The 24319-nt window shown below is 31.0% G+C and overlaps 1 protein-coding gene across 3 annotated transcripts; it reads right to left on the bottom strand.

Annotated features, from left to right (window-relative positions):
* Positions 1–88: 88 nt before the first annotated feature.
* On the bottom strand, positions 89–23376 carry LOC119677013 (protein melted). 3 transcript variants are annotated; one of them, XM_038088282.1, is made up of 14 exons: positions 22471–23376; positions 7849–8149; positions 5348–5599; positions 5088–5262; positions 4866–5029; positions 4601–4810; positions 4375–4538; positions 3944–4305; positions 3176–3870; positions 2858–3104; positions 2419–2588; positions 2222–2350; positions 534–815; positions 89–472 (listed from the first exon to the last, which is right to left on the bottom strand). In XM_038088282.1, exons 2-14 carry the CDS (start codon positions 7951–7953, stop codon positions 212–214), a joined length of 3216 nt encoding a protein of 1071 aa, XP_037944210.1. In that variant the 5' UTR covers positions 7954–8149; positions 22471–23376; the 3' UTR covers positions 89–211. The 3 variants fall into 3 exon arrangements, with proteins under 3 accessions (XP_037944210.1, XP_037944224.1, XP_037944216.1); XM_038088296.1 differs by having other exon boundaries at positions 2419–2570; XM_038088288.1 differs by lacking the exon at positions 22471–23376 and adding an exon at positions 18081–18168.
* Between the last annotated feature and the right edge of the window lie 943 nt (positions 23377–24319).

Raw genomic sequence — 24319 nt, 5'->3', positions numbered from 1 at the left:
AACAATTTCTTCAAATTTTTAAAATTCTTTGAAATAGTATTCTTAGTATTTATACTTCTTAATAATTAATAATATTTAAGTAACAATAAACTAAGTAGTATAAGCATATTTGTTGATAAATGTCTTTTGTCATTGAAGTAAACAAAGTCCTTTATGTAGATATATATATATATTGTATATATAAACTAATATTATATAATATTTATAAATCTCAAAATGAGGGTTTACTGCTACCCATTCCACGTGCTGGCAAACTATTTGTTTTGGTGTTGATAGGATTGTCTCGAGCCTGTGAGTGAGCTACCACGATACTGAGGCATTGAACCCATTCTTCGGCATTTTTACCATCCTTAGGTTTGAGTATTAATGTTTGATCGGCAGTGAATATTTCAAATGCTTTGGGTATGTTACGTGCACCACGTGAAACTTTAACGGAGCGTATTTGATTTACATCTATACTTTCACCACCGCTCTAAATCAGAAAAAAAAATTAATTAACCATATTAAGTATTTACTATTGAGATAAGACATACCGATCCTTTGCAGGATAAATGTGCACCAGATAATGTAAAATATCTTGTCCGCCAACGACGGAATAATCGCCATTTTCCTTTTTTCTCTTTTAGTTGACCTTCAATCATTGGTTGGTTGCTACCGTTAAGAAATCCAACTGCTTTGTCTGGATGATTGCATAAGAAACAACCCCATTGGTAGTCCAACTCGTTACAATTTGGATTCGATTTATCTGTTTTAGAGACTTCAAAGACATCCAAAAAACCAGAGTGACGTAATTCATTTACGAGTATTTCACGATCCTGTTATTAAATCACATTAAAAATAATACTTGTTTATAAATATACAAGAAAAGTTTTTTAATCCTATTCAAATCTGTCAGAAATATAATAATTTAATAACAATAATAATAAGCAATGAATTAACGAATATCTTTAAGTAAAAATAATAAATATCGAAACGATGCTTATTAAATATTAAAAATATTCCTAGAAATAATAGCGTGTAAAGAAAGAGAACAATTAATATTTAAGTACATAATATTTAGGCGGGGTTATGTGTTTTTTCTGATTATAATATCTGCATCTTTTTTTAAAGATATAACAATATATTAACAAAACTTTAAATTTAAGCAGTTCAATATAAGTGCAACGTTTGCTTAATTGTTACAATGAGAAATTATGATTTAAATTGGAAAAGGTTCTATACCTGGAACTCGCAGTTTAAAAATTATATAGTTAACATACTAATAAATCAATGAATTGAACCACTGGTGATGGTAATTTCCGAAATAACTATGTGGTTCGTCAATAAAGTTTACTTAATTAAAAATAAATTTTTTCAATTAAAACTTTCTCACTATTTTTCTATTCGACATAGATGTCTGTTGATAAGTATTTTTATTAATAATAGATAAATATATATAAAACATTGTTTGGTTTAAATATTTTTAAACAATGTGAAGAAACTATATTGAATTAAAACTGAACGAGTGATCGAGTATATGTTCCATAACCAATGTTGTTGTAGTGGTAGTCCACAGGGATCTGGAAAGCAGATAACATGAAAAGAATCAACCAACGAATACATGGGTTCGGATAGATGGTGGTTAAGTAAAGATAAAAAGTGGAGTTCAAATAAAAATTAATCTGGGTCAAGGTCAAGACGGAAACTTGAATGGGGTGCGCCCAAAGGTCGATTGGACTGAGGTTTTAGAGTGCAGTGCACCAAGAGAATAGATGGGCGATGTAATTGGGGTAGAGCTGCAGTTTGAGCATACAATAGGAATAGACGTGTTTATGTGTGACAAGTCATTGTTTAGCACATGGTTGTATTGCAATCTTAATGAAGCTATAATAGTTTTTGATGCATGGGGAAGTTGTCGTTCTTCTTGAGAAATGTTAGGGGGAGGTCGGTTCAGAAAGTTGTTCCAGGACAACCTTGATCTCCAAAAGGATCAAGGGATTTCAGAAGCAGGTATAGGTTAGTATTGACATATGTCACATAATCAATTGCTATTTACAACCAAGTGACGTTTACAGCCACCGATGTTGAGTTGATCAGGCTTCCATAAGAACAGTAGAACAATCCAGGTTATATTACAAACATACAAACTTTTTTTTAATATTATTATATGTAACAGTATATATCATAAAATTTTAATTTTTTTAATTAAATAAATTTTCTTTACAAATATTAACAATATTACCTTTGCATTTGGGAATTGGCTTGTAGCCAGTTCCGTAAAGCTGCGATTTTCGCATTTGAGTATTTGCCAAATATTTTTTAAATTACTTATGCCGGGTTCCCGAGTGCTCAGTACACATTTTTCCTTAACCTAAGAAATACAAACAAAAAAAAAAATTAATACCAATATAATCACCTCTAATATTCCGATATACTTACATAGTGCCGAACTTGAAAATCTAGAAACATTAAATGTATCCATGTTTTTGGATTACGTGTCCGCATTGTGAAGCACGTTTTGGAGTAGAGACAATGTGGACCACGAATTTGACAGGCAAAATGTAATTTGGCAACTTTTTTGGTGCGTCGCTCTGCAAATTCATTGGAAACTTTTGGATGAATTTTTGAATTGAGAGAAATTTAAACAGACCGACAGACAAACGGACAAAGACAGGTAGTTTGAACACAAAGTCAGTGGTTAATAGAAATTGTTTAAACGAAAAAAAAAAACAGATTAAAAATATTAGGCATGATCGAAAAGTTACCAATAATCACCAAAATCGGAAAAACAAAAAAAAAGAACACAAATGAGAAGAAAAGAGAAAGAAAAAAATAAACATTTAATATGCATGCAGTAAAATCGACTCATTCTACAAACCTTCAATACTACAACGGGTTGGAGGTGGGAGAAACTGAGAAACTTCATCCATGTACTTCTTAATGGAACTGAAATTTTTATCGCAAAATTGCTGTACGGGATCACGCATTATCTGATATGGCTCAAAAGTGCTCATGCGCTGATCCAGTATACTGTTGTTAGCGTTCAGCAGCGTGCGACTGGTGTTATCGTTGCGGCGTGGCGTTACATTTGTAGTTGGACCAGATACTATGACTTCATGAGTGCTCTATAAATTGAAAACAAAATTAACGCTATAATTATATACTAATTCCAACATGAACTTCTTATTATGCGTACATTTCCGTTCACTGGTAGTTTCATTACGGATTTTTGATTTCCATTGTTTTGTTGTAACAAAGCTGGCGATGCGTGATGCACTGAGACCATATTCTGTGGTATCGATATAGAACCTATAGATTGATTCAGTGCATCTGTACTGTACTTTAGCAGTGCTGTACTCGAATTGAGCAGCGTTGTGGGACCCTGTGAGTGTGGTCGTACTTTTGTTGGCGATGTTGTTACTGTCACACCACCGGAGGTCACCTGCGTGGATGGGATGCCCCATTTGTTGTGACCAGTTATGATGACATTATTGCTTAATGGCGGTACAGGTGTCACGTAACCCGGACTATTTGGACTTGTAGGTGTTTTTGGCGTAGCACCAGTTTGAACTACAACATTCCCGCTGGAATGAGAATTATTTGCATTAGAGTTGGAGCTAGAACCATTTTGGTTTATGTGCTGAGATGAGCTTAAACGTGTCATGCTTTTGTGTAGACCACCGACTGAAGAACCACCGGCTACATTTAAACGTGTCATGCTTCGATGCATATTTCCACTTGGATGCAATCGGCCAGTGCTGCGTGAGTCACCAAGTTTCACGCGTCTTGTGTAGCCAGCGTGAGGTGGTGTCGGTGGTACGGTAGCACCGTTTTGATGAATAACTGTTGTTGTATTGTTGGAAACTGTGGTTGTGTTATTATGGCTAGAAGCTGTGGACAAATTTAAGTTCATTATAAGTTTTATCTGAACTCATTAAATATCTGAAGATCAAGATCAACGTACGAATTTTAATATTGCCGCTGGTGATTAGTTTACGACTGGTATCTTTTGGACTGCTTGGACTACTGCGACTTTTATTCTTGTTTTTGTGCATTCGACTTGTAGTTGCAATAGCTGATGCAACAGAAACTGTGGTCGCACTTGTCACTGGATCTGCAGTTATGATGGAAGTATGCTGAAAGCTGTTTGTGATTGCAGCAGTTGCAGCGGCGGTATTTAATACAGTTGCCACTACTGCGGCCGCTGTTGATGGTGCAGGTGGAGGAGTTGAGTCTGTGGGACTGTTTAAATTAACTATTGTCACGCCACCAGAAGTCTTGTTTACTGTATCCATACTCAAGTCCGATGAAGAGAGCTTTTGTTGGCTTTTATAAATAAAGAAGTTTAAAATTATTTGTTGTGTGATCTACTACTATATAAGAGATATAACTCACCTTAGAGCATTCTTCTGTCGGACACATGCCAGTACTTTATCAGTAAATAAGATTGGAAATGATGAACATAATTTTGTCGCTTCTTGCAATAAAACTGTTTGTGATGTGCGATCCGCATGTGGTAAGTGCTCAAGCACAAAATCTAAAGCAAATTGTGCATTGTCCTGAAAATTCATTGCCGTTAGTTGTGATATTTATAGATTAATAGGAAAGGTCAAGTACTTACTTTACTTGTGCGCCCGGCTGCTGTTAGAATTTGTGCCGCCAATGAAATCGAATTTGGCTGTGTTTTACTTGCTAATTTAATTTTATCAAAATGTTCAACCATCAGATGGGGACGATGTTCGGCAACCTTTAAAAGTATTTGCATTGTAATTGTTACAGTCTCAGCATCGTATAACGACTCGCATAATATGGGCACACAGGGTTCAAGTACCTATTTTAAATCATTATTTATTTTGTGGATTATTTGAAAATACTGAGGTACTCACTGAAGGTGTCTTTTGCGCTATTAAGAGATAAAGTTGGAAAACAGCTAATTTCTCTTGTGAATCACATTGTGGTAATAAAGTTATAAGCGGAGGTGCATGTGGAGTAACTTCTTCAGGTGAGACTTCGTAGATTTGTGAGAGAACTCTTAATAGTCCATAATTTCCTAGTAAAATTTTAATATAATTTTTGTAATTTGTTGGCAGAGCTCACATTTTACTAACCAGTCATAATGGAATCTATTATAGATGTCACGTGTGGGCTAAGCAGGTAAGCATAATCGATGGCCGCTAGTGATAGATAACTAGCTAAATTTCTAGACAGCTCCTTATTACCTTTAGGTAAAAATTGCACAGCCACTGGTAGAGCAATTTTCATAAGCTCCTTCTTATCATAATTCTATAAGAAGAAAATAATTATGGAATATGGAATATAATAACAGCAAACTAAATATATTGGGGGAATTATATTAACTTATTCTTACCAAAAATATACTAGAAATAATATCGGCGGCAATTTTAGCATGTGGCGGGTCCTCTTTACTGGACGCAGTTGGCTGGAGATTCCAAAGTAAGCAAGTTTTCAATAAATCCACCAATGCAGAACAGTAGCGTTCCGCAGTTTTTGTCTCACGTATGCAGGAAAGTACTCGCGTAACACAGATTTCCACGACTGATTGATCATTGTTGTTTTTTAAATAATCTGGATGGGAGATGATAGGACTAATATCGAAAAGCTGTAAAATGATTGTAAATTTAATATTAATAATACATACATTTTTAGTTGTCTACTAATTGAAAAAAATGCTTAGCACAGGATAAGATTTTCTTATATATTTTCAAGAAAGTTGGACAATTAAAAATAAAATGTGAAGATTGGTAATATTTTGAAAAAAAAAAACAAAAACTAAAAATATATAGTAGATATCTTCGAAACGGTTTAGGGGGTAGTATAAATAGCCGGGTTATTTTATAGTATGATAAGCAAAATGAATTTACTCAAAACACCTTACTGGAATAAACCGCTTGAAGTGATTTCTTGCAATCTAGATAAGTAAAATTAACCTAATCAAAAAAGCTTAGAAAATAGCACGATTGAACTGCTTACTTTGCAGCCTGATTATCATCATAATGACTCTGCACCATTAAATCGAATTGAACTGCAATGGTTTATGTACCAAATGTACTGTCTATTTGGGGTGCTTAAATGGAATAACAATTCCTAATACGATTAAATAAATTCGTGGCCTTTTATGAGTAAATCGCGAAATAAAGTTTTATGGAATTTTGGATGCAGAAAACATTTCAGATGGTCACGCTCACAATATCACAATTGATTACTTACAGATACAAAAGTTATAGTCGATATAGGTGCAGCGTTGTCTTACAGTCGATTTAAAATTCAATCGCATGGGTCGTCAATCTATGTATGCATATTTTACTATGTAATCTTAAAGAATTTCTATAGTGCTTCACAATAAAAGACATAAAATAGTCGTAATTTTATATTCAAAATTTGCTTAGTATACATAGTAATGGGATTAGTTATTATATGACTGTTTGATCTAGTTATAATAACGAAAAAAATTATGTTAATAGTACCAAATTATTTTGTTATATTACGACATCATACTGGAGTATTCATCTGCAATTGGCCGCATAAATAGAAACATTTTAACCAATGCATTATTTTGTTCAAGGATATAATCTATTTTTCGAAAGCATAAAATAATCCCAGAAGATAAATGACAAAACATAAAAGCAAAACATTTCAAAAATGCTATTTCTTTACTGATCTATTGAAGACCGTGTATAGACCATCAAACTTGGTCTCTATATGAAGAGATATAATTCCATCAAGATGGTATGACAAGATGATCTTCTATGTGGATTGAAGTCATATTATGTTATCCCTTCCATTTTGTTATGGAACTGATGATGCGAAGTCTTCAACGGAATAACATTATATTCTAAATGTATGTGAAACTTATTGTTTATCCTATTGAGTCCGATTTCATTGGGTGTAGCAAGTATAATGACATTGTTGTAGAAATCGAAAACGATTCTAAGAAAATAGTATAAGCGGTATATGAAGACAAAAGAAAGTATATGTTAAGTATATAATATATGTTAGCCCCTGGTAGACATGTATGTCGCTTGAATAACCAGCTAGTTACTGGTCACTGTACTTTTGAAGCTATCGATATGTATTTATTAATAGAGCCATTAAAATAATATCGATATCAGTCTGGAGATGAAATATGGTGTTATTATTGTCAATATGTAGATTTAGTGGGTAATTGCGATTTAGAGCTCTCTTTCCATGGACAGAATTTACACTTCCTGGGCAACTCTGGATACTTTTCTTGGCGCAACGATATCAGAGAACGATGAACCAACTAACGAGATAAATAAGCTCTCTAGGTGTTGATGAATTTTATCGTATTTAAATGGAATTACGAACTACATGAATTTTAAAACGACATTGTCCAACTCCTTTACATCAGTAGCTTCGCTGGCTTTGTTATATCGGAAGAATGGATAACGATCCTTCGACGAAATAGTGTTTAAATCGGTAATTGAGGGAACAGAAGATGTTCAAAATGGTATTAGTAGAAAGAAGATATAAGGGAAAGACCATTTCTTCACCATTTGGGTGAGTAAGTAAGATATGAAGAGAAATAATTATTATTATAAAATTGATGAAATATCCTATGAAGCTATTTTACTAAGAAAATACAGGAGAAATAATAAATGGAATATAAAAAGTAGCGGTATAAGTTTTTAACCTTTTGATTGGCAAAGCAAAAGCATATGGATTAGGTAATACATATTAAATTAGGCTTAGGTTTTCAGTGGAGCACAGTACTGTGGCCTTAATAGTTCCTTTGTATTATTTACAAGTCAATATACAAAATAGATTTTTTTACTAACGATTTATGTATAACGATATTAATATTTAAATATAAGTTGTACTTATACTTACCACTTCTGTAATATCATTCACAATCTCCGAGTCAGGCACTGAAAATAAGTCACCGGCGCGCGATAGATCACGTTTTGATAGCACTTTCGTGAATAGTTCGTGCATCTTTACGAGATGTTTGTAGAAAACTAAAAGTATATGAATTTCGTTTGTAATCAGTGTTCAATGCTCTTTGGAACAATACAGTCTGATGCCATAGGCATTTTTTGTCCACTATTTTTTTTACGTATTATGTATTTAATAGCTAAACTAGCACTCGCCGTTGCCATCGCATTTTCACCAACAACGTCATCTGTGATACCTAAAGACATTCGAAGATAAAATAAAATTAGAAATCTGATGTCTTTAAGAATGCGAAGAATATTCAAGTTCACTGTCTGCGGCACAGATTAATAGACAAATATCTTTGCCAAACATTTCAGTGGAACACTTTGATTTATGTTTCAAAATAAAACTTTGCTAATTCCAAATCGAAAAAATAAATAAATATGCTGAATATTCTATTATGTTTATATTCTAAATAGAGATAAACTTTTTAACACATTAGATATTCTTCTTTTCACTTTTTTACTTCTAATTAAAGATATACCTATTCCTCAATCGTATATTTATCTTATCAATACTTTTCTTTTGAGTTTCTTTTAAGTTCAATTTAGATTGGAAATATTTATTTTTGAAAATTTATTTATAAATATATATTAATTTATAGATTTATCTATTGAATTTAGATTTTTTTCATTTCCGCAAAAGATTTTGCTACATTAACACTCCGATGCACTGAAAGGTTTGATTATTTTGCAGATATGGTATTCCAGCGGTACGAATCGGAAATATCTCTAGTTTTTGTCTACTGTTTTGTTTCTACTGATTATGCATTTTTTAATGCTCAAAGTTGTTAAAGACAATGACATTTTTTAACAGAAAGCTGTTCACGTAAAGGGAATCCCCATCACTCGATACACTTAGCGAAATAACCACAAATTGCTTCAAGTAGTTTTCAAATCCATAATATTTGATATGTTATTCTTTAACTCTGCTTAGATAAAGATATAACGTTTATCTATTTAAATATACGTAATAAAAATAAAGAGGTATATTTGGACACACTTTCGTCTAAGTAAGTTAGCTTTGATTTGTAGAGTTACGCACTGCAGAAATTTAGGCTTATGTGCTTAAGCATATATTAATTTTATCGTCATCAATATTGTATTTACCTATTATACAATAAATAATCGTTAATGCTCCTCATACAAAATTCGTTCTTCCATAGTATACTGCGGAGAATCATTACTTCTTCTCAACTCTTCGTGGTGTTACGGGTTATATTCTGCAGGACTTTTGTGAATTTGCTGTGAAAGTTCATTGAGTAAAGAAGTAACATAAATATTCTTCTATTATATATTAGAACGAATTCATAAACCATCTATAGGATCTTTCTATATCTATCTTATCCATCGATAGCATAATAGGTTAATTGTTGGATTTTAATACTATTATTTTTTGTTGTTGTGTTTATATATAAAAATCAGTACATTCTATTGCTAACGAAATGTTCGAAGAATAAATTTAAATCACATATACTCGATGTCACCTAAAGTTAGTTCCATATGGACACTGTCATATTGCGACTGACAGATAACTTTATATAACTTCACATATAACTTTAAAATAGCTTCGTTTTCTTATGAAAATGGATAATAATGAACTCTTCAGATCGACGAAACAGTGAAATATCAGTTCTTTAATATCATTTAGAACTATTCTTTACATATAAGGTGGAAATGAAATGATCGATCAATTAAGATATTAAGACTTATTTTAGACAACTGAAACTGAAGCATAAAATTTTTTTCCAGATCTGTATATGGAAAAGTATTTTACGAATGTAAATGTAGCTATGATAACGTAAATTTTTAAGATCTTTAAAAAAAAAAATTCTAAAAATTCATATATGTGAGTTTTCACGCATCGTTAGTATCTGAGTTTAGGTTATTTCCATCGGACACCCATCATTTTATGCATATGCATTCTTCACTATCAACTACTCACTAACCAGAGAATTCTAGTGTTTTTACTCTTAACATTATAGGCAACCTATGACGGAGTACAACAATCACAATGATGGTCACTACTTCATTAGTCATAACTAGTGATACACAAATTTCAAGTAATCCAACAGAACTCAACTATATGCAAGCAAAATAAAATCTATAAAATATATGGTATGATTTATTAAAAACTCAGTTAAACAATATTAAAATAACAATTCAGACAGATATAAGTAAAAAAAAAGCTATATTTTTATTTTTAGTTTTAGTTATTAACTAAGTATAATATTTTTAAATGTTGGAACAACAAAAGTGATATACTTATGGAAATCTGGAATGAAATACATTTGTATATCTATTCCGATATCATAGTATGGATTGAAAGCCTTTATTGTTTTATTAGAATAATAAAAGATATATATTTACGGAGTTCTAAAGCAATGGTTTGCTGAAATAAGGATTAAGGTTACAATTTTCAATACATTTGCATATGTATTTCATTATCGGAGTATGGACTGCAAGTCTATCTTGCAAAACTTGCTAACTGTCGCACTAAAAACAAGAATACAAGTGTTTAGGAATCACAGTTAACAAAACATACAAAAGCTGTAAAAACCTTACTATCAAAGCAATATTAATACGGGAGTACAGAAATGTTAATGTGGACAGTTGAGACTTTCGATAAAATACTGAGTAATACGATCAACAGTCTAATTGTTGAGAAAAATAGAGAATTACAAGATGATAAACCTGCGAATTCTATGATTCAACTCTTTTGTTATAAAAATTATGAAAACTTTTTACTTTTATGAAGTGAAATGATTAATATAACTGATACTGACGAAATCATCACTATAAAAATTTGTGGACTCTTCCTAATATTTTAAAGATTGAGTTTAAGCTATTACTTAATTATATTTCCACCAACTACATTGTAGCTAATATAGCACTAGCGTAATGGATGCTGTGGACTATGTTAATCCGGTACTTCTTTTAAAGAGAGGTCTTTACTATTTAATAGAAAAGATCTAAAAATTAAATCTTAACAATAGATGTATGACAAGAAAAGGCACTAAATTGATTTTGTTTCGAATCCAAATCTTCATCAATGGGTGTCTAATACAACAGTGAAAATATTATGAGTCGAATGGATTACCAACTTATTAGACATAGAAACCGAACTGATAACATTTGATCGATTTGGTTCCAAAAAAATGAGCTCTTGCACTGGTTAGCGAGTTTTTAAATGGATTTCACAGGGCAGTTGTTCCATCTGTTCCTATATTAAAAACCAACAGAAACTGATTTAGCAGTCAAATGTATCTGCTTATGTACTTTAGCATTGAAGAGAGTGCAATTTAAAGGAATTTTTGGACCTCTGTGACCTATTAGGAGGTAAAAAAATCAAGGAGTTTATGTTAAATTTTAAAAAGAGCATTTTGTAGTTTTTTTGACTCTGTTCTAGTCTGACTCTGTTTAATAGATTTAAAAATCTTTAATATCTTCTGCAATTGTTATTAATGTTTTCTTTTTGCCAAAATGAAAATAAGAAAAAATCCAAAATGTTTTGGTGGCATATGATCTTTTTTGCAGTGTACTTTTAAAGATACTTTGGTTTCTAATAAAATGCTAAGCTTCTGTTTTTGTTTGATTTGCAAATTCCATTCGGGATTAAACCATTTGGATTAAAGTGTTAAACATTCCGCTAAGCTTTTAGAATTTCCGTTGTGGATCTTATTCACAAAAATGTGAAATTCCACCGACAAGCAACAAAAGTAAGCAGTTTGAAGATATCGACTGACTACAATTTTTTACTATATAACATTATACGAAGTTTTTTTAAATTATTTTATTCAAATAAAATAAATGTCAATGAAAATAGAAAATGAATTATTACACATAGAGATGTTTATTAAACATGCTTGGATTAATTGAGCTTATGTACGTGTTTAAAAAGGTAAATAAATTTAATCTACTTTATCGTATTTTCTTAGAAGTGATAAATTTCTACGAGTATAATCTGTACTACGTATTTGATAAGACTTTTATCATATGCGGGGGTACTAACCAATGTTTTTAGATAGAAGCGCTAATATAAAATTAGTGCCAATTAAATCATTTAGTTAATATACTCGTATATATATAGAGATATAATATATATCTACTATTACTATTTCAAATGGTTAATAATTTCCAAATGGCAGAAAATCTTGAAATGAGATTAATTATAATATTCTATATATGGGCTATATATGTTGTATGATATCTTACAGACTTAATTATTCTACACATCTATCTAGCAGATCAAGTGCATGAGTTTAAATTGTAACCTAAAATGATGTATTGATGATTTCAGGAGCTGTTTAAATCTGTTAAAAGCGATATAAAAAAGACTTTTTGCGGTGGTGTTTAATAATGGTCGAAAATTGGAACCACCACTCCAGAATCGACTTAACATGCAGCTGAGTGGACAGCAGTAGTCGATTCTCGTTCAAAGTGGCTAAAAAAGAAACAGACAGCTGGCTACAACCCGATAAGTAGTAGAAAGAAGTTCTTTTGTACTAAGACAATGTCCCGTCGTTGGATATTATGGCCAAATCACACTTCGAAATGCTTCCGCACGTACCGAATTCACCAGATTTGACTCTTAGTGCTTATTACCTATTCGCAGACCTCAAAAAAACTGACTGAAACTGACTGCTAACTGAAAAAAATGTTGGCTCCGATGAAAATGTCATTACTAAAATTGAGGCATATTTTAGGGCTAAAGGTCAATCATTCTACAAGAGTGATATCGAAAAGTTGCAGAAATGCTGGAATGATTACTAACATTACCTTTACGATGGCTACGTTGTTAAATAAAGTCGAATTTTGTTAAAAAATTTTTAGTTATTGCTTATCCTGCGGACTTATCAGCCGATATGTGAGTCATAGTGTTCTATCTTTCCTATCTTTCCTAAGATAGTGTTCTATCTTTTATTTAAGAAGTATTCAAGTATTCTGTTCTTCACCCACCTTAAGAATTTTTTAGTGGAGAATCCATTCGAATCAGAGAATAGAACCATTACAAATGTTATATAGCAATTAGTCGCACTATTTCAACACCCATATGGAACTATATAGCAAAATCGGTGTCAGCTTTTTTTTATTTCTGAATTTTGTTGTTTTGTTACTTTTTTTAATGAAGTGAATTATATCTGTTAAATCAAGGCAATACATCTATGTATATATCATTTATTAATGTTATAAGAATGAACCATTAAGAATGTATTTAAAATTTATAAACTAAGTTTATGAAAAGAAATAGAGGACGATTTAGTATATTTAGTATTGAATGTATAGAAAGGCTATAAGATACTGAAAAAGTTTTTCGAGTGAAAGACGTACCTATATAGAAGCAAATGATTATGTAGTGTAAAGTTTACCATCACCTGTAGTGTCAAATGGAAATGTTAATATTGAAGTTAGTTTAATTAGGTAAGTTGTACATAATAGTATGAACTATTGTTCTATTTACAATATGTAAATAAGACATATTAATAAAAACATAGTATGTAATGCAAAGTTGACTGTCAACTGTTGGGTCTGCAGGCAATGTAAAAACTATAGAAGTTAGTCCGGTGCATGGAAGTCCGAACTATTATTCTGATTGTTATTTGTTAATATGCTACACTCATAAAAATATATATAATTAAGTTGGTTTAATAGATATAATAAACTATTTATAAAAACAATAAAACATTCGTGATATCCTTTTAATGTTGCTAAACAAAACAATAATATTGCATTATTAACCGGAACTAATGAATGCAAAAACCGGTATTGCAGCAGTCAAAAAACTTATAAGAAAAATATTATATAATCATTTTTATTACCGAAGAAAAACAAGATACGAAAAAAGAAAAAAAAATTGCGATTAACGAAATGAAAAGAAATTTATTGAGATACTCGCAGTTTGAAAACAAAATTCGAATAAATGAAAAGTAAAGATCAGAAAAACCCAAACATCAATTTTATTTCCTGCAACATTTATTGCTATTGCAAGTTTTTAACCACATCAGCAATAATAAAACCAGCAACAACAACAACAACAACGACAACAGCAGCAGCAACAACCGAGTTTGCAACATTCAAACTGAAAACAAACAAACAAACTGAAAGATACTCACAGGCGTTGGGCGCTGGAAAAGCACGACAGACAAAACCAACTGGTCACAGTTGTTGCTGCAACAACAATGCGAACAACAACAGTGGAAACCACACCAACAACTGTTGCTGCTGTTATTTATGCGAATTGGGCTCAAATTGCACTTCAGGCCAGAAATTGTAGACATTTTGGTGTTGTTGGCACGAAAGCGAGTTGCAGCAACAGGCGAGAAAAAAAGCAAAAAGCAAGAAGCAAGAAGCGAAGCGTAAACATTAACAGAGGAATATATAATAAAAGATATTAAGCAATTTTTTCATTGTAGAATTTACTATGTATGACTTTAACATATTATACAGTAACAACGTCAACAACGCTACACAACACTACACAACAACAAGTAACTGCAACAAGAGCTGCAACAGCAGCTAAATGAAAATAACAACAACAACCAAAACAACATTAACAACAAAGAAGAAGAAATGCCGCCCAAACCGGTGTTGCAAGTAAGTACACAAATGTGCAACTTCATAAAACAAGACAGATCGAGACAGATTAGACGTGCAGACAGTAAACAGACCGACAAACAAACAGACAAACAGACATACAGATAGACATATAGACAAGATAGGAATGGATGGAAGAACAGTTGGCAAATTGTCTTATCGCAATAAGACAATATAGGAATTATATACCTTTATTGAATTGGGTTTTTAAGAAATCTTGTGAGATTTAGAATCGAAGAAGAAGAAAAGTTAGAAGAACAGAAGAAGAAGATAAGTGGGTAGACTTCTACGTAAGTTTGAGTTATCTAAGTCAGAACCTCATAAAGAATTTAACTAAACATTATTAAAACCTTTAATAGGCCATATAAGATCAGTTGTGTTGCTCTAAGGCTCTAAACGTCTTTTCTTTTAGTACAATTTTGTATATTAAGAAAGTTTGATATACCGCCTACGGACAGTTCTTCCTGAAGACTCTTGTTATTAAACGTACTATTTTTTATTACGTTAAAAACTGTATAATGGACTGTTTCTCCAAGGTTATTTCTATATCGTATTAAAGTATTTTAGTATTAAAGCTCCTATTTTTCAGTATATTAAAAACATTATTTATTGGAACATTCAGAATTTATTAAGAACATAATATTTGATAGACCGCCGTCGCTCGTCCGTGTTTCCCTAACGTTCTTGTTATTAAACATTCCATGCGTTAGTATATTAAGAGTTTGATAGACCATCTGCGGTCAATTGTTTACCTTAGAGCTCTTATTATTAAATCTCCCAGCCCTTAGTTCTGTATATAAGTATACTACTTAGTATAAATTATTATAAGTGAATACTTGATTCAAAAATTTCTTATATCTCTTCAACGCCTGTATTTTTTCAAATTATTTTATATGGCTTCCGATTCTGAAAGCCTTAATATTTAGTAAGGCTTATCATCTACACAGATCATAAAAGTTTGATAGTTATTCTTCCTGTCTTGGCATAGATTGCAAAGAGGGACCAAAGAAAGCTCACCAATGTAAGAGTTATTTTTATGGCATTTTAAGAACATATAGAATTATTTAGTCATCATAATTGAAGTAAATGTACGAGTTATTCAAGCAGAAAAATATTAAATAAAAATACACTATTCTATTAATGGATATACATTCTATTCTATTTTTTACTAATTATTGGTCAAAAAGTAACCATTCTAAAAAAATTTATGTGCCCTTTAACCAGAATTGAAAAAAAAGTAGTGTACAAATCCTCAAGGTTGCTTTGATTAAACCATTCAACTATCATAGTCTCAGAAGTGACATGCCTAGCGTATACCTTAGATGATAAATGTTAAAATAATAATAATTTCCTTTATAAATCGAATAGGATGACTTTTAAACTCATATCAAAAATTTTATATTTGACTATATGTTAATACAACAACGCTACATGGATAGTAGAGGAAATACTTCCACTTTTAAAACCAAATCAGTAAATAACTACTATAAAAATCTTAAAGAAAAATTAAAACCATTAGTACGTAAATATACATACTTACAGATGAAGTCTATATTTCAGAAAAGAAATTATCGTATAATAATAAAGCTGGGTGCAATAGATAAACAGTTCAAAAATTAAGTTTTTTCGTAATTATAGAAGGTACAATCGCAGTAATTGAACGTCTAAAAACAGGTACGGGAAAAGCCAGAATAAGTAACAAAGTCAGATATGGATAAAAATCCAAACGTAAGAGGAACAACACAATATTATTAAGATTTTGCATTGAAGATATTTAGAAGTTACCCTACGGGTACAAATGCTAGGGGATGGCGAAATTGTCCTAAGTTCATGTCAGAAAATATAAATCGAAAATACATGAAACGTTAAATATGAGAAACTAGAAATATAATTAGAAATTTGTTTATATTTTCCGGTGATAGAAATAATTAAATGCGCCCGGGACACTAAAAAGCAAATACTAGTATATATTTTAATATATAGTCGTCTTAGAGATCATTTCACGTTTTTCTGTGAATGCCGCCCGATATTATTTTCATTGCTTGTACCATCTCCCTGTCACTCAGAAACTACTATATTATAAAGTTATAAATGACTGTAAAACCTTTATTGGAAATAACAAAATAATACAACCTTGACTTATTGAAGTGTAAAGTTTTATGAATTATATATACACATGCACAGATTCAAACACGTTTCTTAAGCCACAAGTGGTCAGTTTGGGTGTGCAATATACATCAAAATTTCACTACATTAAACTTATAAAAATCTCGGATCTATTATAGTCTGAAGAATAAAAAGGGCCTATTGAAAAGTCAAGAGTCTCGTTATTAGATAAGGTTACAAAGATACTTCGTTTTGATATTATGAATTGGAAAAGATAAGCAATAGAATAAGCAAGTAAAAATACTATTTGGTTTGTGAGTTGTGAATTGTCTTTAATGTCAAATATTATAGTTTAGATAATTTATTATCAAACAATAACTTTTACCTCTAGGCTATGAAAAAAAGTTTTCTCCTCTGCCGTTAATAATTCATATATTATTGATTAATTATAATTTAATACATATAATTAATATATAATTTCATACAAGGATTTAAGATTAATTTATATTTATCTATAAGATTCAATATCCTTAACTCCTACAAATCCTATCCGCTTATAACGGATTTAGGCAACATCTCATCTCTTAACTGCTACTCGTCTATGGAACTGAAGTGGGTATGTCACAATAATCCTCAAAGGATGCAGTGACGTGGTGACAAGTTCCCAACCCATCTTTAAAATCCAATCTAACTCCTACAAATATGCAATTAATTAAAACAAAAAGCTTATACTTTTTATATGTACCCTTATCACATTATTACTACCGGCAAAGGGGGATTTTTTTCATAGTCAAGTGATAATTATAATAAAATAAATAAAAATTAATGCCAACAAATGTGCAGAAACAGGCTTGCCCAACGCCAAGTCCCAAATTATTAATGAATAGTTATTATAATATAAAAATTAATAATAATATATTATTATTAAAAATGATTTGTTAATAATTTAATTACAAAAATTTATTTTAAAATATCGATTTTACTTTCAAAATTATAATTTAATAATCAAATAAAATTATTCGGAAATTAACTGATAATTGATTAATAACTGGTCTCTGTTCTGCAGAGCAGATATATTGGTACAAAATGTCAGCAAAACGAGTGGAAGTGTGAAATCCGTTGAGCAAGACTTGTTTTATAATTAAGATTTAATAAATAATTAGCATTTTCCTGTACGTATAAGCAAATTTTTAAAGATTTTATAAAATATTTCAAAGCAATTCACATGACTTTCTTAGCCTTGTCAGTTCTATGCTGGCATATCGAATGAATACCAGTAGACAGACACAGACATAGACGCAGACCTGTACGTAACTTTTCCGAACAACCAAGAAAATATTTGCAACGGATTGTTGAGGGGAAACCGGGGAAACTGGGGAAACTGGGGAAACTGTTATATAAATAAGGAAATAAAACTTATCAAATTACTTTATCGATACACTTTCAATTTATACGAAACAACAGAACTTTTTATTTTATATTTTTTATTTCATTTTTAACGTTTTTTTTTTATCGGTTTTAAGATAAAAACTCGCGACACTCCCGCACATTTACTTCTGGTTTCCACATTTATTTTTTCTACTATTACTTTTAAAGCAGTTTGTTGTAAAGATTTGCTTTATTTTTGATAAACAAAATTAAAAGTTTAAAAAACATAAACAATTTTTTATTAAATATTGTACATCGTTCAGCTGAAGTACAGCGCAAATAAATTGCCAATTTATCACAGTCTGTGAGACTGTGATTTCTTCACCTCACGAATTTCGTCTGCGATTCGATCGGAGTTGTGTCTGCGAGTTTTGCGGTAGCACGACTGTTTCCAAAGTCTGCAGCCAGAGTTTCCGTTCAATTGCTCTTCGATGAAATCGCTGAAAAAGTGGTCTTGTCTCTGGTTTCTGGCTTTGTTGTTGCCACCAGTGCAGTTGTTGAGTTTATTTTTCTTTTTTTTTTGTTCAACCAGTGCCGTTTTAAACTTGTTTCGATATTCAGCTTAAGCGAGCGAATTAGCCGAAGCTGGTGTGTACTACCTCAATACTTGGTAGTATTTCAGTGACATAAGTTAGGACTTTGAACAGTTATCGATCGCAGTGTGAAATGCATTTAATGACATTTTTGTTTTACATTAGAACACCGATTTTTATTTTCATTTCGTCATCGAAGATTAGAGAATTTCTTTTTATAGCTTTAACGTAATTTTGAACTTATTGAATATCGAAATTTGTTTGACTAATCACAGAACAAACATTCTCTCTACATGATAAATTAGTAGATGAAGTTTAAGCAAAAAAGTTATCATAATAAGTATTTATATTTTATTACTGACAGAATACTCAAATAACGAATATCACAATAGCGATCCTACTGTAATCCTGTTTAAAGTTAATATATATTATTGTAGATAAGGATTATTTTAAAAACAAAAAATTTCAGTTTATTTAAATTAATATTTACTTATTCTAATCCCTTTTTTATTTTATTCTATTCTATCATTTTCTTCATCCTTTCATTTTAAAGGAGATCTCGCCAGTTTTATTAGTTCTTCCTAATAATATTTTGTTCAACCTTTTTTAGCTGAAGCGTCATCTCTCATTCTCACAACATATCTCAGTCACCATAATATTTAGAATTCAAGGCTGCAGTTCATATAACGGATATGGTTTGTGAAATATATGAATTAAGATAAATAAATAATTAAATCTTAAGTTATAATTTTTTTTGTCAATAGTAGAACAAGCATTTACAATTCATCAAGGTCTTAAAATTGTTTTTTAGTCAAATTCACCAAACCGGGTAGATTACATAGGTACTTTGAATAGTGTGGTGCTCATCGGATTCTTTATCTTCTATTCGTCTAATACTGCTATTATTTCATCTAATACAGGTATGAACAATAAACTGATAAAATGTATCCTTGTGTATTTACCTGTAGTCCATATATTAGTCCTTGTATGGTATCTGTATATAGTATCTGTATAGTTACTATACTTGATAATGATTGGAACACTTTGGAGCATTGTCCAACTTTAGGATATTGTTATATAGTCCTTTTATTAAGTTAATTGACTTTTTTTCACAGAATTTTCCACAGAAACCTGTGATTAAGGCTTTTAAATACTAAACACTTTTTATTATCAATAAAGACCGCTACATATAAAGATCGATACATATCGCATTAATTACATCAGTGTGAGATTATTGTAGTCTAACCCTAAATTAATATTTTCTAGTTTAGTTTAGTTACCTAGTTGCCTGCAATTTAAGTATTCACTATTGTGTTGCCATATTAGAAACTTCGAGGCTTAAAAACCAAATTGAACCTTTAGAAAAACTTAAAGTTCTGTTTAGAGAGGGGTACTAGATTTAGCCAAGGAGCTCTAAAAAGGAAGCTCATAAAATAGTAAATCGGTACCGCGTTTGTGGTGAGCAGTAACAAAGCAGACATGAGGTACTTTTTTCGTCCTCTCCACAACTGCGGTAGAAATGATAAAAAGGGAGATTCAATCTTTTAGCATTCCCTAATCACCATTGGACAAACTAATTACAAGACTGATATCTATACGGGGTATCTCCATAAGAGTGCTGATATTCTTTAAGCGTCTTTTGTTTTATGCAGCATTAGAAATTTTAGGCAGCATTATCGGTGGTTTTAGTAGAAAAAGTAAGCATACTAATGAAAACATTATGTCAAAAAACAAAAAACATTTGCAACAACAACAATGTTGTGTTGTGTATTATGTTTTGTATATTACTTGCTAGTATATGTGTCCAAAAGGTCAAGTATTCATTCCAAATGAGTTTTTGAAAATATTTTTTTTTAAGAGAGAGTTATTTCGTAGTATACTCTTATACTAATTATAATATTAATATAATATTAAGAATTATTTTTTATTATATATAATATATTATATTATTTATAAGATAGAGTTATTTCGTAGAATACTCCACAAGAAAGTAAGTGCACTTACGAGTATATTGTTTTCGATTGGTAACTCTATAGTAAACTTTTAGAGTTATTTTAGAGTAGTTTTCATTTTCGATTAATAAATCTCGAGATAAATGTAAAATACTCGATACTTGTGTATAATACTTTATACATTTTTTCATTTTTTTATGTTATTTAGAATAAATATATAAAAACAAATAAGTTCGGGATTTAGTATATATTGTGCTTATGAGTTTAATTAAAATCGATTTTATTTTAAGCGGTACTGAGATTATCTCAAATATGTTTTAAGTGGAATTATTTGTTAATAATTATAACAACAATAATAATATAAAAACTAATAGAGCAACAATCAGCAATGTCAGACAGTGAAGTGGTCTCACTGGCCTTATATTCTGTCAAAATTCATAAATTTATACTGAACCATGTACTTAACTTTCTTCAATGAACTGCGATTAAGCAAGCGCCATATCTTGTGATCTGTGCTCCAAGACATGAAAGATACGCAAGTAACAAAAGGACTGACAGTCTTGTCTGTTTGAAAGGCTTATTGCTTCTTATAACATATGAAACACTATAAAATCCTTAAATGTGCGCATTTTGAATAAAATGTTGGAGTTGGTACTATGGACCACCGGAGTAGAGATTTATAGTATTTTCCACTCAATGCATAATTAATAGGCCAAAACATGCTTAATTGGGTATGTGATAGATTTCTTAGTTCAAAATGACATTAGAACATTTTTAGTGCCTTAATTGCATAAATGAATGAAGTCGAGGATTGTCTTTCTACTTTTATAAATTTTTCTTTTAATGCAGCGTTAAACTTCGTTGGCAGTTTCTTTTAATTTTAATTTATTTTTGTAAATTTCTTCTCAGTTAAAGAGTTATTAACTCTTTCAGTTTTTGTAATTAAAATTTCCGATTGCATTCAAATTTCAAAACAACTATTTTTTCCCCTCACAATGAGTAATGAGCAGAGTGAAACGAATTGCTCGAAATTTATGGCCAACAGAAACTCAAGCGTAAAAAATATATGGAAACAAACAAAAATTGTAGACACGACGGCAGGTAAATATGGTTAAAGCAGAGGTGAGACGTGTGGTGCAAGCTGCTCATGATACCATTCCTGCTATAGTGCATTCGGCAGTGGACAATACGGATGCCGATCAGAGAGGAAGAACAAGCAACTTCCCGTCAAAACAAACGTTTAAGAGAGGCGTCAACGCACATTTATACATTTTGTTTTTGTTTGCTTATTGCAGCTCTGCCAACTTGCAAGTTCAACAGTTTTTTGTTTTTATGTGAATATTGAACGGGGGTTGGCATTTAAATTTTATGCAATTTCAGACTGCAAAATAATTTTTTAATGTATCATAAAAATAAACTTCAGTTGGTGTGTTATAATAATGTATGTATGTGTGTGCATATGTTAACTGCTTGAAATATTATCATCACGTTTTTGAATCTTATCGTAGCATATAATTTAACACATGCATATATGTATGTAAATACATACGCAATATCATAAAATAACTGAATTACAAAACATAAGTAACGACCCGCGGAGTAATTCAACAGGTGAGTGCACACATTTTAGAGCAGGATAAGTATACTTGCTGTTAAGTTAGCGTACTCATTCATATATTCATGTTTATCAGTCAATATTTATGTGGTATTGTTTTGTTGTTACCTTTTAGGTATACGTACGAGTATTAAAAAGTTTCTAGAAAAACAGTAAAAACAGTGAAAACAGTAAAAGCAATAAAAACTCTAAACAATTGTAGTTATTGTACTTTTGGTATTTTTGTTTGGAATTTCAGCTTTTAACCGTAATGCAGTTGTTGAATTAAGCAATAAATGTTTTGTACTTACTTGTTAACCGCTAGAATGAACATGATTTCAGCTGTTGACCAGTTGGGCAGTTTGTGTAACCATTAAGCGGTGTGGAGCGGAACGGTGCGAATGTTGGCCCGGTCTAGTCTGGCGTATGTTTTATTTGGTACGAAGTGTCCGAACAGAACAGCCAGCAAAAGCTGCCAGAACGAGTTTTTATTCTTCATAAATTTTTGCTTTTTAATGTAGTATATTTTTCCCTTGCTGAGATCACAATCGAGACCACAGTCGAGGTTTGGAATGGTTTGCTATATGGACTTATTTAACATTGTTTGCGGCAAGCAAACCGCACATAGAAAATTAAAACGGGTTAATGTGCACAACCACACTCACGTACGTCTATTTGGAAATATGTACATATGTTTATGGACACATACGGAAATCTGATAGATACAGCACTAGATATGACAGATATGAACTGCTACTGCAGACAAGACAAATCAACAAAATTGATGACGACGAAATATTTTATTTGTTAAAAAACAATTCTTGCTTAAATATATTTCACAAATTTATTTAAATTTCTTTTAAGAATACATGAAGCACCAACGTAAACACATTTGACAATTTAATTTCTTATTTTTTTGCACCTTGCCAAAATTTGTGCCTTTGACATTTTCCAACAATTTTAAATGATAAAATTTATTTCTTAACACTCAAACATTTTTGTTTTTTTTTTGCTTTTTTATCATATTTGTTTGTATAGGAGAATAATAATAAAAAAATTAAATAAACTTGTATTAACCACAAACAAAAGAACTGTTTTCTTTTATTTCTTCTTTTGATATTTTTTCTTGTTCTTAACAACTTTTCAAACACAACATTCCGCTCTTCAAACAACGATCAACCAAACACATTTAAGCCAAAACGTCTACTGAACTAGTCGACAGCAACCAGAAGTTGACTTAAAAGAGATATTTTGCTAACAGCTGCGCTCATTGCTAAATTGAGCGCACGCAAAATATTGTATGCAAAAACAAAAATAATAAATGCTATTATTATTTTTGCTCTCACGAACGTGAACGTTGCCAAATCCTCTCTGTTAACCATTAACCATTCACAAATGCTGCCGCTGAAATAAAAGCTACCGGGCACAGCGATATTGCTCTCTTTCCTATTTAATTTGTTTTATCTCTTCGCTGCGCTTAGCATTCACATAAATTTTATTCTATTTCTTCGTTTTCATTCATAACAAACAATTAATTTTTGTGTACCATCGCCGTACTTTTTGGCCTTTTTGTTGTTTGTTTTAACTTGTCTGCTTTATAAATTTGCCGGCTGATGTATCATTTTATTTCATTCACACTTGGTCGTTGAACATTCAAATAAATTTTCATGCATTTGTTTTGCTTTGCTTTGTTGATAAGCACACCTGTTGTTGAGAGGCAATGTTGTTTTGAAATAACGTGTTGTTGTATTGTTGCTGCAACATTTAGCAACAGTTACAGAGTTGCCAATATTGAAATTGTGTAAATTTAATACAGTACTGAAGATCAGGTTGATGAATATGGATTTATATATTATTTATTCTTAAATGTTCTTCTTTCATACTTGTGGAGACGATTTCTAGTAAAGAATATTAAGTAGTCTTCTAATAAAATATTTTAAGTTAAAAATATCCTGTTTTGAAGTAGCAACAAAAATATTTACAAATTTGGAAAATTCGATAATAGAAAATATAATTCTATATATACTAAGAAGAGGAAGAGTGGGCGCATCTACTAGTTTATACGATGAGCAACTGCTCACTATTTTGATCTAATTTTAGGTCACATGAAGTGCAACATGTTTTCTAAGATTACTGTGTCTTTCTTTTAAAATACGTCAA

This window comes from Teleopsis dalmanni, chromosome 1 (genome assembly GCF_002237135.1).
Source record: "Teleopsis dalmanni isolate 2A chromosome 1, ASM223713v2, whole genome shotgun sequence".
Lineage (NCBI taxonomy): Eukaryota > Metazoa > Arthropoda > Insecta > Diptera > Diopsidae > Teleopsis > Teleopsis dalmanni.
The sequence above is the reverse complement of the archived record's forward strand: the minus strand, read 5'-3'. Positions and strand labels throughout refer to the sequence as shown.